This window comes from Garra rufa, chromosome 8 (assembly GCF_049309525.1).
Source record: "Garra rufa chromosome 8, GarRuf1.0, whole genome shotgun sequence".
NCBI lineage: Eukaryota > Metazoa > Chordata > Actinopteri > Cypriniformes > Cyprinidae > Garra > Garra rufa.
Window position 1 is genome coordinate 42525059 of NC_133368.1, and position 15718 is coordinate 42540776.

Consider the following 15718-nt stretch of genomic DNA (forward strand, 5'->3'; position numbering starts at 1 on the left):
TTATGTTAGCAAAAACATACATATTAAACTGTGGTAAAATAACTTTTCAGTTAGAAATCTTTTTTTTTTCCATAGTTAATATATGCACTACTGTGACTGTTTGGGAATTAGTTTAAAAATGGGATTCAATTGGGTGACTCTAGTGGTACAGAAACAGGAAAAGGGCCATTTATTAATAAAGTAAATGTGTGATGTGCTTGAGTGAGAACTTACCCAGTCTACAATGAGAATCTTACTGACGTTGAGTCTCTGCTGCAGGAGTTTGGCTGCAATGGCGACCGAGTTGAAATAGCAAAATCCCCTGTTATGTGTCAAAAACAAAAGCAGAAAACAGCTTGTGAGAGAGAGCGGGGCAGTCAGCTGGTGTGTGATCTATCGTGGAGGGCCTGATCGTGTGCGTTTGCGAAGTGGACCTCCTGGCCTGATGGATTGTCTCATTTCACTAATGACACGATTCACCCACTGCGTCCTGGCTTGACATCAGAGCGGAAGAACAGGGCCTGGCCCGCGGCCCACGGCAGAGGCACCAAACCTCAGTCTCGGCATCGATGGAACAATCCTTTTATTTAACCTTTCACCATAGAGACTGAGGAACACTCGTTTACTTTAACCTTTCCGTAATGAGGGAGACGCACTGGGAATAAAGATGGGAGGAGCGGCCTGTGACGCTCCAGCCTTTTAGAGCAGCAAAGCTCGGCAATTAGAGGGAATTTAGGCCCACGTTAATGATACCCGACATTAATTTGGATAAACCATCCAGCTTTAAGATAAATAAAATTGCATCCAAGTTGCCGAGCTGAGCGTCGAGAACGCCGTGTACCCAAACAGCTCAAAGTCTGAGGCATGCAAGAAAATGATTCCAGATCAGCAATAAATGGTACTTTTTATGAATTAAAAGTGCAGAGGGGGTTTGAAACTCTGACAAAATGAATCATGAAATCAGTTTCTTTTCTGTTTCAGCATTTGGGCTCTAAAACAAAGTGCTTAAACTCCAAAAAATGCTGATTGGACAATTTTTAGATATTCTAATCGGGACACATTTAAATAGAATTTAAAGTGGTATTTTTTATTATTGATTTCTACTAAAATAAACATAAAAAAAAAAAATATATATATATAATTTTCAGCATCATTACTCCAATCTTTCAGAAATCATTGTAATATGCTGATTTGCTGTTTAAACAACCTTTATTATTTTTATTATCAATATTTAAAACAGTTGATTTTTTTCAGGATTCTTTGATGAATAGAAAGATCTAAAGATCAGCATTTTTTTTTGAAAAAAAAGAAAGGAAAGAAATTATAGAACATAATACTTTTATTTAGCAAGGAAGCTTTAAATTGATCAAAAGTGATAATAAAGCTATTAATAATGTTATAGAAGATTTCTTTTTTACGTTCTCAACATAGTAATAACAAATGTTTTTTTGACCAGCAAATTAGAATATTAGAATGATTTCTGAAGGATCATGTGAAATTCAGCTTTGAAATCACAGGAATAAATTACATTTTAAAATATATTCAGATAGAAAACGGTAAAAAATTATAGTAAAAATATTTAAAATTTTTACTGTTTTTCTGAACTTTGGATTAAATAAATGCAGGCTTGGTGAACAGAAAAAACCCACCACTAAAAATCTTCCTGTTCAAAAACTTTCGACTGGTAGTGTATGCTTTTTATTTTTTAATAGTTGTGTTCCCCAGGAATCAAAACACTAAAGTCAAGCTACAGGATTCCCTTTCATTGCTGGCTACAGAAAAGACGCTCCAAAGTCGACCTTACTCATGAAAAATGCAGTTTATAACACACACTAGTCCTTCCAAATAAAACTGGCGTGAGTCAGGGTGGAGATAACGCTGGCCTACTGTGCTGTATTCACCTCACCGATAATTTGCATGACTGTACCGAAGCCAGCGTGAGTGCTGGAAGTCCTGTTGTCTTGGCCAGGCGGTCCACTGCAGTGCTGGAATTCATTTATGTGAGAGGATAGTGTGTATCACACTGATTTATGATGCTGTGTGTGTGTTTAAAGTGATGCTGATATCAGCTGTGGAGTTATTTTGAGATCTCAGAAATGCAGTGTGGACTTACATGGGAGTGCTCTCCTCAGCGTGATGTCCTGGAGGTCGTACCACTGCAAAGCCATTCTGTCAACACAAAAACACACATAGGTTTTGTGAGAAATACAGAAAAGACTCAAGCTCTTAAAACTAATTTCAATTCAAAGTGATGTACAGTCGTGGCCAAAAGTTTTGAGAATGACACAAATATTAGTTTTCACAAAGTTTGCTGCTCAACTGCTTTTAGATCTTTGTTTCAGTTGTTTCTGTGATGTACTGAAATATAATTACAAGCACTTCATACGTTTCAAAGGCTTTAATCGACAATTACATGACATTTATGCAAGGAGTCAGTATTTGCAGTGTTGGCCCTTCTTTTTCAGGACCTCTGCAATTCGACTGGGCATGCTCTCAATCAACTTCTGGGCCAAATCCTGACTGATAGCAACCCATTCTTTCATAATCACTTCTTGGAGTTTGTCAAAATTAGTGGGTTTTTGTTTGTCCACCCGCCTCTTGAGGATTGACCACAAGTTCTCAATGGGATTCAGATCTGGGGAGTTTCCAGGCCATGGACCCAAAATGTCAACGTTTTGGTCCCCGAGCCACTTAGTTATCACTTTTGCCTTATGGCACGGTGCTCCATCGTGCTGGAAAATGCGTTGTTCTTCACCAAACTGTTGTTGGATTGTTGGAAGAAGTTGCTGTTGGAGGGTGTTTTGGTACCATTCTTTATTCATGGCTGTGTTTTTGGGCAAAATTGTGAGGGAGCCCACTCCCTTGGATGAGAAGCAACCTCACACATGAATGGTCTCAGGAAGCTTTACTGTTGGCATGACACAGGACTGATGGTAGCGCTCACCTTTTCTTCTCCAGACAAGCCTTTTTCCAGATGCCCCAAACAATCGGAAAGAGGCTTCATCTGAGAATATGACTTTGCCCCAGTCCTCAGCAGTCCATTCGCCATACTTTTTGCAGAAGATCAATCTGTCCCTGATGTTTTTTTTGGGGAAGAAGTGGCTTCTTTGCTGCCCTTCTTGACACCAGGCCATCTTCCAAAAGTCTTGGCCTCACTGTGCGTGCAGATGCGCTCACACCTGCCTGCTGCCATTCCTGAGCAAGCTCTGCACTGGTGGCACTCCGATCCCGCAGCTGAATCCTCTTTAGGAGACCATCCTGGAGCTTGCTGGACTTTCTTGGACGCCCTGAAGCCTTCTTAACAAGAATTGAACCTCTTGATGATCCTATAAATTGTTGATTTAGGTGCAATCTTAGTAGCCACAATATTCTTGCCTGTGAAGCCATTTTTATGCAACGCAATGATGGCTGCGTTTCTTTGCAGGTCACCATGGTTAACAATGGAAGAACAATGATTTCAAGCATCACCCTCCTTTTAACATGTCAAGTCTGCTATTCTAACCCAATCAGCCTGACATAATGATCTCCAGCCTTGTGCTTGTCAACATTCTCACCTGAGTTAACAAGACGATTACTGAAATGATCTCAGCAGGTCCTTTAATGACAGCAATGAAATGCAGTGGAAAGTTTTTTTCGGGATTAAGTTCATTTTCATGGCAAAGAAGGACTATGCAATTCATCTGATCACTCTTCATAACATTCTGGAGTATATGCAAATTGCTATTATAAAAACTTAAGCAGCAACTTTTCCAATTTCCAATATGTATGTAATTCTCAAAACTTTTGGCCACGACTGTATGCAGTTAATTATTAAAATTTATTTTGTAAATATGTATTAATTTTATTTAGATTGTACATTAATTATTGATACTTTGTTAACTATTAAAATAAAAAAGTTGCTCCAATTAAAGTTTAATGATAATACAATAGGTCAAAATGTTTCAATATATTTGTTTTTTGACATTTTATGACATTTGCCTGATAAAAACAGTGAGCAGAAGAAAGTAACAATTATTATTACATACATATATAATTGATGAAATACCTTAATTTATTTAGTTTAACATTTCATCCAATATACTTAAAAATATATTTAATATTAAAAAATAAAAAAGAAGGGAAAAAATACAGATTACAAAGGATGATTACAAAAAATTAAGAGATTTAAAATGCACCTATAAAGATCAATTTCTGGGCAATTAAATATTTTGTCTCTACACTGTAAAATATAATAACAAATATTAAAAAAAATATAAAGAAACAATAATTAATAAAAAAATAATAAAGGAACATATACTGTAATTGATTAAATATATAAATTTATTTAGTTTAATATTTTATTCAGTATACTAGATTATACTAGATATACTAGATTTTAGAATACATTTAATATTAAAATAAAGAAAAAGAGCAATTTCTATGCAATTCAATATTTTGTCTCTATAATGTAAAATATAATAACATAAATATATAAAAAATAAAGGCACAATAATTTCTAAAATTAATAATAAATAATAATATTAAATAAAGGAACATATAATTGGTTAAATACCTTAATTTATTTAGTTTATTATTTCATCCAATATACTTAACACATTTAATATTAAAATAGAGAAAAAAAAAGAAAAATGGAAAAAATAGAATAAAATAGGGAAAATTATGTATTTACAGTAGAAACATTTTAGAATATTGAGCAATTTCTATGCAATAAAATATTTTGTCTATATACTGTAAAATATAATAACATTTATGGTATGTTATCAAAATATAACAACATAATAATAATGATAATAATAAAAACATAAATAATGAGGAAACACATAACTGATTAAATACCTTAATTTATTTCGTTTAATATTTTATCTAGTATACTTAAAAAACATTTAATATTAAAATTAAGGGAATAAAAAAAATAGAATTAAATTAAAACTAAAGAGCAATTTCTATGCAATTGAATATTTTGTCTCTTTACTGTAAAATATAATAACATAAATATTTAAACAATAACAAAGACCAATAATTTATAAAAGTAATGATAAATAATACTACTAATAAAACAATAAATAATAAAGGGACATATAATTGATTAAATACCTTAATTTATTTAGTTTAATATTTCATTTAATATACTTAAACATAAATTAAATATTAAAAATAAGAAAATTTGAATAAAATAGGGGAAAAATATGGATTACAAAGGATGATTGCAAAAATATTAAGATTTAATAAGATTTAAAAACATTGCACCATAAAGAAACGTCTATGCAATTAAATATTTTGTCTCTATACTGTAAAATTTAACAAATATTAAAAATATATGAGAACAATAATTTATACAATTAATAATAAATAATAACAATAAATAATACAGAAATTGATGAAGTACCTTAATTTATTCAGTTTAATATTTAATCTTATATACTTAATTAAATATTAAATTAAATTATAAATTATATTACAAATAAGAAAATAAAAAAGAAACGAAAAAAGAATAAAATAGGGGGAAATTTGAATTACAAAGGATGATTACAATATATTAAGATTTAAAAACATTGCATCCATGAAGAAATTTCTATGCAATTAAATATTTGTCTATATACTGTAAAATTTAACATAAATATTACAAATTCATAAAGGAACAATAATTTATAAGATTAAAAATGCAATAATTTTTATTCAAAGTTAAATTCAAGCAGCTGTTTTTGCAATGATCACATCCGCATTAATTTTTGGATTAGCTATTATTTTGTCACTTCACGCAGAATTTCGCTTTTAGTGAGGATAGAAAACATTTTTGTTGCATTGAGCCTGGCTTGGACACAGTGTAAGAGCAGTATGCTGATGAATGGGAGTTTATTTGCAAAAACATCATTCCACAGTGGATGCTACTATGTTGCTGCATGCCATCTCATGGCTACTGAGAGCAAATACGTGATGCTGTGCTCCTTCACAGTTCACACTGGGTCGCCCGCTGCTTCACGATATTATTATCCTTCCTCACTCCAGAGGATATTATTATATCCAGAGCAAGAGTGCGAAACAGAGAATGAAAAGTGTCTGGATTGCAGCTGGTGATAGTGGATGATGTAGGTGTGTTGTGTTTTTCTGGGCACGCTTGAGGCTGAAGCAGGGTTTTGAGCCGTGTCATTTTTAAATGCGATGAGAGATGCATTTCAGTGTGTTATGTTTCTGGGGTGGGCGGCAGCTCGTTCAGGTTTAGGTTACGCTATGGAATGTTTGCATTATGTGAGTAGATTGTGTCACTTCCTGTGTGCTCTGAGGATGCCCCAGGTCACCTGACCCCAGACACACACACTGGGGAGTGGGGAGGCTGAAACCACCTCATTACAAGCCAAACAATGGCTGAGAAAAAAAAATATATATGGAAGCTTATTTCCACCACATTAATGTAAAAAAGGTAATCGAAACTTTATATCTTGCAATTGAAAGTTTACATCTCACAATTTTGACGTTTTCTAAGAATTCTGAGTTTACTTTTTTCAGAATTTTGTTTACATATCGCAATTTTGACCATTTTTTTTTCCAGAATTCTGTTTACATTTTTTTTTTTTACAATTTTTACTTTTTTTTCTCAGAATTCTGAGTTTGCATCTCACATTTTAGATTTTTTTCGTAATTTTGTTTACATCTCACAGTTTTGACCAATTCTTTTTTTTTTCCAGAATTATGTTTATATTTCATAATTTTGACATTTTCAGAGAATTCTGATTTTACATATAGCAATTCTTTTTTTTTCAGAATTCTGTTTACATTTTCACAATGTTTACTTTTTTCTCAGAATTCTGAGTTTACATCTCACAATTTAGATTTTTTTTACATAAGCAATTCTGTTTATATCTGACAACACCACATCAATTTTGACCCATAAAGAAGTTTCTATGCAATTAAATATTTGTCTCTATACTGTAAAATATAAAAACATAAATATTAAAAAATAATAAAGACCAATAATTTATAAAAGTAATGATAAATAATACTACTAATAAAACAATAAATAATAAAGGAACATATAATTGATTGAATACCTTAATTTATTTAGTCAAATATTTCATTTAATATACTTAAAAAATAAATTCAATAATGCAAATTAGAAAAAAAAGAAAAATAGAATAAAATAGGGGGAAAATATGGATTACAAAGGATGTTTACAAAAATGTTAAGATAGATTTAAAAACATTGCACCCATAAAGAAATGTCTATGCAATTAAATATTTGTCTCTATACTGTAAACATGTAACAAATATTAAAAATTAATAAAAATAATTATTTATCAAATTATCAAATTAATTCTGTTTACATTTTCACAATGTTTACTTTTTTCTCAGAATTCTGAGTTTACATCTCACAATTTCGATTTTTTTACATAAACAATTCTGTTTATATCTCACAACACCACATCAATTTTGACTTTTTTTCTCTGAATTCTGAGTTTACAGCTCGCATTTTTTTTTTTTTCACAATTCCGTTTACATTTTCACTAGTTTTAGTTTTTCTCAGAATTCTGAGTTTACATCTTGCAATTTTGATTTTTTTTGGTTTGTTTACATCTCATAATTTTGACTTTTTTGATTAGAATTATGTTCTTTTGTAGAACTGATGGACATTGAGAGTATATAGACAAGTATCTTACTGCTGTACGTGGGTGTTTTTTTTTTACTTATCTTTGTCTTCATTTATGTATTATTATTTATTTATTTATTTTTATTTATTAATTACTTAGTGTGTTTTTTTTTATCCGGTTATAATGGAAAATAGAACTGTTGTATAAATCTGTATGACAATGTTTGAAAATAAAAATTGTTAAAAAAAAAAGAATTCTGTTTACATCTCACAATTTTTAATTTATTCATCTCACAATTCTAATTCTAATTTATTTTCCATAATTCTGTTTAAATCTCACAATTTGTATTGTTTTTTATTAGAATTCAGAGCTTTCATCTCACAATTAGTTTTTTAGAATTGTTTTCATCTCACAAATTTGACTTTTTTCCTCAGAACTCTCAGTTAACATTTTTATAATTTGACTTTTTTTCTCAGAATTCTGTTTACATCTTGCAATTTTTTTTTTTAGAATTCTGTTGACATCTCACAATTTTGTCTTTTTTTCTCTCAGAATTCTGAGTTTAAATCTCATATTTCAGATTTCCCCCCCCAAAAAATTCTGTTGACATCTCACAATTTTGACTTTTTTTTTCTCAGAATTCTAAATTTACATATTGCAATTCTGTTTTTATTTTAGAATTCTGTTTTCATCTCACAATTGTTTTTTCCCCCCAAAATTTTGCTTACATCTTACAATGTTGACTTTGTTTAGAATTATTTTTACATTTTTTTTTTTTAATTCTGTTTACATCTGACAATTTTGACGAATTCAGTGTTTCCGTCTCACAATTCTCAAAATTCTGATTGGATGAGCATTAATCATTGTGAATCAGTGTGACCATTGTGAGAGTTCGTCAGTCTTACCCTTAACTCTCCTGAAGCCACTTTAAACACCAGATCCACTACAGATCCCACAGCCAGACGAGCAGCACTGGACGAGTGAACTTCATTCCAAATAGTGTCACTGTCAACCTGTTAACACACACAAACACATGTCTGTTCAATTTAGGGTGGAGATGATACTGAGAACGCTATCAAGTGTGATACAAAAAACAAGAACAACATACAGATAATAATAATAATAATAATAATAATAGTATTATTATTAATAATAATATACAACAAGCTATTAAGTTAAGTTAGATGAGCTGACATACATTATTTTATTAGTTATATAAATCATCTGTCTATCGATCTATCGATCTATCTATAATAAAAATAATAAAAAAAGGGAAGGGGAAAAAGAAAAATATCTAAAAAAGGAAAATATATACATATACCTCTATCTTTAAAATAAAATGTAAAAAAAAAATTGGGAAAATTTTGTATTGTATTAAATGTATATTAAAAGTTACAAATACTTAAATATTATACATTCTTAAAAAAAAAACTATAGAAATTAATAAATTTATCTATCTATAATAAAAATACTAAAAAAGGGAGAGGGAAAAAGAAAAAATATATAAAAAAGAAAATATATACATATACATCTATCTATTAAAATAAAATGTAAAAAGGGAAAATTTTGTATTCTATTAAATGTATATTAAATGTGACAAATACTTAATAAATATTATACACTCTACAAATTATTTAAAAAACTATATAAATTAATAAATCTATTTGTCTATAATAAAAATAAAAAATAAAATTGGAGGGGAACAATATATAAAAATGTAGATATTATCTATAATAAAAATAATTAAATTAAATAAAAAAAAAAAAAGAAAACATATCTAAAAAAGTAAATACATACATAATAAATATATACAAAACAAAATGTGTATTGTATTAAATGTTACAAATATTTCATAAATATTATACATTATTTTAAAATGACAAAAAACTATAAAAAAAATGCCATTGATAACAGTCAACAACAACGTTTCTTAGAATGTGTCTCCTCATGAACTTATGCCTTTGAGGAAAGGGGAAAGTTTCTCGTACTGATGTTTTCTCACCGGTGAAGGACAGAACAGGACAGAAGTAAGACGTTTACTCAAGCAGACAGCAAACAGACACAGCCGAGTACATGAGCCCTTCACACCCAACCGTTCCCAAACATCCTCTTTTGTGGCTTTCTCGTTCTCACAGAGGAGCTTGATTGCCGAGCAATCAGGAAGACAAAACGTCACACCGAGACACACAAACTAACAACATGCTCACAAAAACGCCAGAAGCTCTTGTGACACCTAATGCACAGCCTAAAGGACATAAGCATGCTGGGAGTTTGGGCAGAAGGGCCGAGAACGGGCGTTTATTCTGTGACACGAAAGTCAAATAGTGGCGGGAGAGAGCTGGCTCGGAAAGGGGGGCATTCCCAGAATGCTTAGAGACAGAAAACAGCCATTCATCAGGCATTACTGATTATGCTCACACACGTCTGCCCTACAGCCTGCAATTACCGCACAAATGAACACACACGTACACACAGGAACACACACACTAATACTTCAGTACTTAAATGGGGTCATGGGTAACACAGGGAATAATTCATGAGGCGTAAACTACCGGCTTTATAGATCAACAGGTGCTCAAAGTGCGGGATAACATCTTGTACACTTTAAGTTTGACATCAAGTGCCTTTTTTAATTAATAGTGTTTAGCAACAACAAGAATTGTTATTATTATTGCTCATACATGAAAATAGGGAACAGAAATGTGGCATGAACAAGACTTAAAATTATATACAGCAGAAGTACATTTAAAAGGGAATTTGAGGCATATATCGAGACTCATAACATAAATAATCATTAACAAATTATATATTTCTTTCAAAAAACATAAAAACCAAAACTATATATAATTAATATTTGAAATAATAAAATTCTAATTGTATAATAATATATTAATGTAAATAAATGTAAATAAAATAAAATTTTTATAAAAATTGTAATTAAAAAAAAAAAAAAACATTCTGGACTGTATTCTATTGTGCATTTGTTCAGAAAACACAAACATCTAGTTTCTTGTAATATTGTTGCTGTTACTAGTGTTTTTTTTAAATATTACAAATTACATAAATTATTATTTTAAAGTAATAAATATGTAAAATATTTTTTTTAATAATTAGCAAGTATGCATTTTTTATAATAATTAAATATATAATATTGCAGTTTAAAATAAATAAAAATACATTTAAAAATTACTATTTTAAATAATAAAATGCTAACTGTATAGTAATATAAATATGTATTTTTTTAATATAATTTTATTAATTTTTTATGATCATTTTAATTTTAGAATATAAAAAAATGCTGTTTAAAATAAATAAATAAATATATATATATTTTTTTACATTTTGGCCTGAATGTTCCAATGTATTTGTTCATAAAACACACAAATCTAGTTTAGTTTATTATTATTTTCATTGCTAGTTTTTTTTTTTTAAATATTACAAATTACAGAAATTTTTATTTTTAAATAATATACATGAAAAATATTTACATAATAAAAAGCAATTATATGTTATTTTTATAACAATACATGAATATAATATATAATAATGCTGTTTAATATAAATTAAAATAACTTTACAAATAACTATTTTAAATAATCAAATGCTAAAAATTGTAATTTAATAATATAAAAAATGCTGTTTAAAATACATACATAAATAAATTAATTAAAGTTTTTAAATTTTGGCCTGTATTCCAATGTGTATTTGTTCATAAAACACAAAAACATCTAGTTTCTTTTATTTTTTTGTTGCTAGCTTTGTAAATATTACAAATTACATAAATTATTATTTTATACATTATTTTTTATAAAAATACATTAATATAATATATAATAATGCAATTTAAAATAAATAAAAATAATGTTAAAAATGACTATTTTAAATAATACAATGCTAATTGTATAGTAATAAAGTTATGTAAATAAATAAAAATAATCTTATACATTTTTTGGATAATTAAATTTTTATAATATAAAAATAAATGCTGTGTAAAATAAATAAATAAACCAATAAATAAATTAAATTTTTTACATTTTGGCTTATATTCCAATGTGCATTTGTTCAGTAAACACAAAAATCTATTTTTTTTGCTAGTTTCTTTTAAATTATGAATTACATAAATTATCATTTAAAAATAATAGACATGAAAAATATTGCTTTAAATAATTAAAAAGTAATTAAACACTATTTTATAATATGAAAATAATATAACATATAACAATGCAGTTTAAAAGAAATAAAAATAATTCTACAACTACTATTTTAAATAATACAATTCTAACTGAATAATAATAATATAATTATGTAAATAAATATTAATAATATTATACAATTTTTATAATACTTTTCATTTTATAAAATAAAATAATAATTCAGTTTTAAATAAATAAATAAAATAATTAACGCTTTTTACATTTTGGTCTGTATTCCCATTCCCAAAAATCTAGTTTCTTTTATTATTATTGTTGTTGCTTTTTTTTAATATTACACATAAACAATATTTTAAAATAAATAAAAATGAAAAATATAGTTTTAAATAACTCATAAATAATTATACATTATTTTATAATAATAAAATTACATACTATATAATAATGCATATGCAATAAACAATTTATTAATTACTACTTTAAATAATAAAATGCTAATTGTATATTTATACAATTATGTAAATAAATATAATGTTATAAAAATGTTATAATAATTATAATTTAGTAATTAAAAAAAAAAAAAATTCTGTTCAAAATAATATAAATATTTAATATATGCTATATTTAAACTAGTGAAAGCAGGGCATTTAAAAAGTCTTCTTCCAATAACCGACTGCCAATAAAATGTCCTTCTCGTCCACAACATCATCACGCTCTACTTACAGTACGGTTTTCCAATAAACCACATACAAACATTGAACTTATTTCTGTTAAAGTGCTTGAAACATCTTAGAGGAAGGAATATTAGGACAGTCTGCGTCTCTGCTACAGCACGTGGAGGGGAAACGGACGAAATAAGCACTTAATGAAACAACAAGCTGGCAACAAGAAAGACGGCAAAAGGGAAGTGAGAAATCTGGAGAACCGCTGAGGCGCTCCGAAGGGGTTTACCAAGCCTGGGTCTCCCTCTCAGAATACATATCCTCCATCCATTTATGAATTCAGCTTTTCAATGGCATGAGCGCTCAAGGGCAACGTAAAAAACCTCTTGTTCTTTTCAAGCTCCGCCAAGAATGACTTTGTCACGAATTACGAGCCTGTGGTGCATTTAAAACAGAGAGAGAAAAAAAACGAATTGGGGAACAGAGAGAGAGAAAAGCTAGGGAAATGAGAGAGAGTGAGCTAATTAAAGAGCGCAAGAGTGCATGATGAAGGAATTTAATGTAGAAATAAAAGAGAGAGTGAGCAAAAAGATGTAAGATATAGATATTCTAGCATATTCTAAGTCTGGAGTGCAACTATGATGGCTTAAAATACTGCCTACTCGCCAAGTTTTGGAACAGAACCATTATAAAACACTAAGAAAGACTGGATCTTTCAATATTCATGTATGCATGTGCATGTATATACAGTTGAAGTCAAAAGTTTACTTACATACACCTTGCAGAATCTGCAAAATGTTAATTATTTTACAAAAATAAGAGGGATCATACAAAACGGATGCTATTTTTTTTATTTAGTACTGACCTGAATAAGATATTTCACATAAAAGATGTTTTACATATAGTCAACAAGAGAAAATAATAGTTGAATTTATAAAAATGACCCTGTTCAAAAGTTTACATACACTTGATACTATTGTGTTGTTACTTAAATGATCCACAGCTTTTTTTTTGTTTAGTGATAGTTGTTCATGAGTCCCTTGTTTGTCCTGAACAGTTAAACTGCCCGCTGTTCTTCAGAAAAATCCTTTAGGTCCCACAAATTGTTTGTTTTTTCTTTTGGTTTTTCATTTTTGTGTATTTGAGCCTTTTCTAACAGTGACTGTATGATTTTGAGATCCATCTTTTCACACAACTGAGAGACTCATATGCGACTCAAACGCTCACTGATGCTTCAGAAGGAAACACAATGCATTAAGAGCTGTGGGTGAAAACTTTTTGAATTTGAAGATCAGGGTGAATTTTATTTTAAAACTTATTTTGTCTTCTGGGAAACATGTAAGTATCTTCTGTAGCTTTTGAAGGGCACTACTAAATGAAAAAATATGATATTTAAGCAAAATAAGAAAATCTGCACTCTATTCAAAAGTTTTCACCCCCAGCTCTTAATGCATCGTTTTTCCATCTGGAGCATCAGTGACTTGTTTAAACCTTCCGTAATAGTTGCATATGAGTCCCTCAGTTGTCCTCAGTGTGAAAAGATGGATCTCAAAATCATACAGTCATTGTTGGAAAGGGTTCAAATACACAAAAATGCTGAAAAACCAAAGAATTTCTGGGACCTGAAGGATTTTTCTGAAGAACTGCAGGCAGTTTAACTGTTCAGGACAAACAAGGGACTCATGAACAACTATCACTAAACAAAAAAACACAGCTGTGGATCATTCAGGTAACAACACAGTATTAAGAATCAAGTGTAGGTAAACTTTTGAACAGGGTCATTTTATTTTTTTATTATGTATTTATTTACTATTATTTTCTCTTGTGGACTATATGTAAATATCTTTTATGTCAAATATCATATTCAGGTCAGTAGGCCTAATAAATAAACAATAACATGCATTTTGTATGATGCCTCTTATTTTGGTAAAATAATGAACATTTTGCAGATTCTGCAAGGTGTATGAAAACTTTAGACTTCATCTGTATATATATATATATATATATATATATATAAACTAACCCTGGTGCATATTTAGCCGTATATGTAGTTTAAAATGAGAAAACTTGGCAAAAGACATCAAAACATTAGGGCTTAAGCCCCCAAAGCCCACCCCAACGTGGCCCCTGGTGTAAAAGCGGTAGAAAGTAATCAAGCGATGTTGTAGACACTGAGGTTTGGGGGGACGCAGGTCTCAGGCAGGGCTGGGGAGCGTGTTGGAATGAACAAGCACAGTTTATCTTCACCCTGACAGGCTAATTTTCTCTGTAGAGATGCAGGAAGACAACAATTTTGTTCCATTTCCATAAAAGAGTCCAGACCCCTTCTGTTTCTCACCATTCAGCTCAAAGACTGTGACTTCAGCCAGACAGGACCGCCTGCCATTTATCAGTCCCCCTCCAACAGCCCTGCCTGGGGTCACACCATTAAACTAACACACACACCACACACACACACACACACACACACACACACACACACACACACACACACACACACACACACACACACACACCTTCAAAACCAAATCCACCTCACAGAGTCTGGAAGTATAAAAACAAATCTATCACAACTATGACATTTGTCTAAGTATTAAAGGAGAAGTTCATTTACAGAATAGAAAATTCCTGATAATTTACTCACTCCCATGTCATCTAAAATGCTCATGTCTTTCTTTCTTCAGTCGAAAATAATTGTTTTTTGAGGAAAACGTTCCAGGAATTTTCTTCATATAGTCAGTGGATTTCAATGATGGCCACCCTGCTGAAACAAACAGCTAATACCAGCCTAGGCTGGTTGGCTGGTTTTAGCTGGTCAACCAGCCTGGTTTTAGCTGGTCATAGCTGGTCAGCAGGCTGGTTTTAGAGGGGTTTTGGCCACTTTCCCAGCCTGGCCATGCTAAGAGACCTGCTAAAACCAGCAACTTCCAGCTTAAACCAGCTACAACCAGTCAACCAGCCTAGGCTGGTTTTAGCTGTTTTTTTCAGCAGGGCAATGAGTTGAAGGTCCAAATTACAGTTTCAATGCAGCTTCAAAAAGCTCTACATGATCCCAGCCGAGTAATAAGGGTCTTAAATAGCCAAACGATCGGCCATTTTCTTAAAAAAATACATATATGTATATACTTTTTAACCACAAAGGCTCTTGCAGTACCTCTACGATGCGCATGCGCTACTTAATGCATTACGTAATGATGTTGGAAAGGTCATGCACAAATAGTCTGTGTACTTTGGTTCAAAAACGTAGGGTAGGGTGAAAAACTGAAAATCTTATTTTCTCCTCCAACTTCAAAATTGTCCAACATTGTTGTTCTACCTCTTTTTGTAAAGGGCAATTGACTTTC

At 30.3% G+C, this 15718-nt stretch overlaps 1 protein-coding gene across 1 annotated transcript in view; it reads right to left on the bottom strand.

The window, feature by feature from the left end:
- LOC141340193 (histone deacetylase 4-like) overlaps positions 1-15718 on the bottom strand; it is a 47263-nt gene that overhangs the window by 12462 nt on the left and 19083 nt on the right. The window contains exons 7-10 of the mRNA XM_073845119.1: positions 9564-9701; positions 8467-8574; positions 2093-2148; positions 214-301 (exon numbers count right to left, since the gene is read on the bottom strand). Coding sequence (XP_073701220.1) covers positions 214-301; positions 2093-2148; positions 8467-8574; positions 9564-9701 — 390 coding nt within the window. The remainder of the gene's footprint in view (positions 1-213; positions 302-2092; positions 2149-8466; positions 8575-9563; positions 9702-15718) is intronic.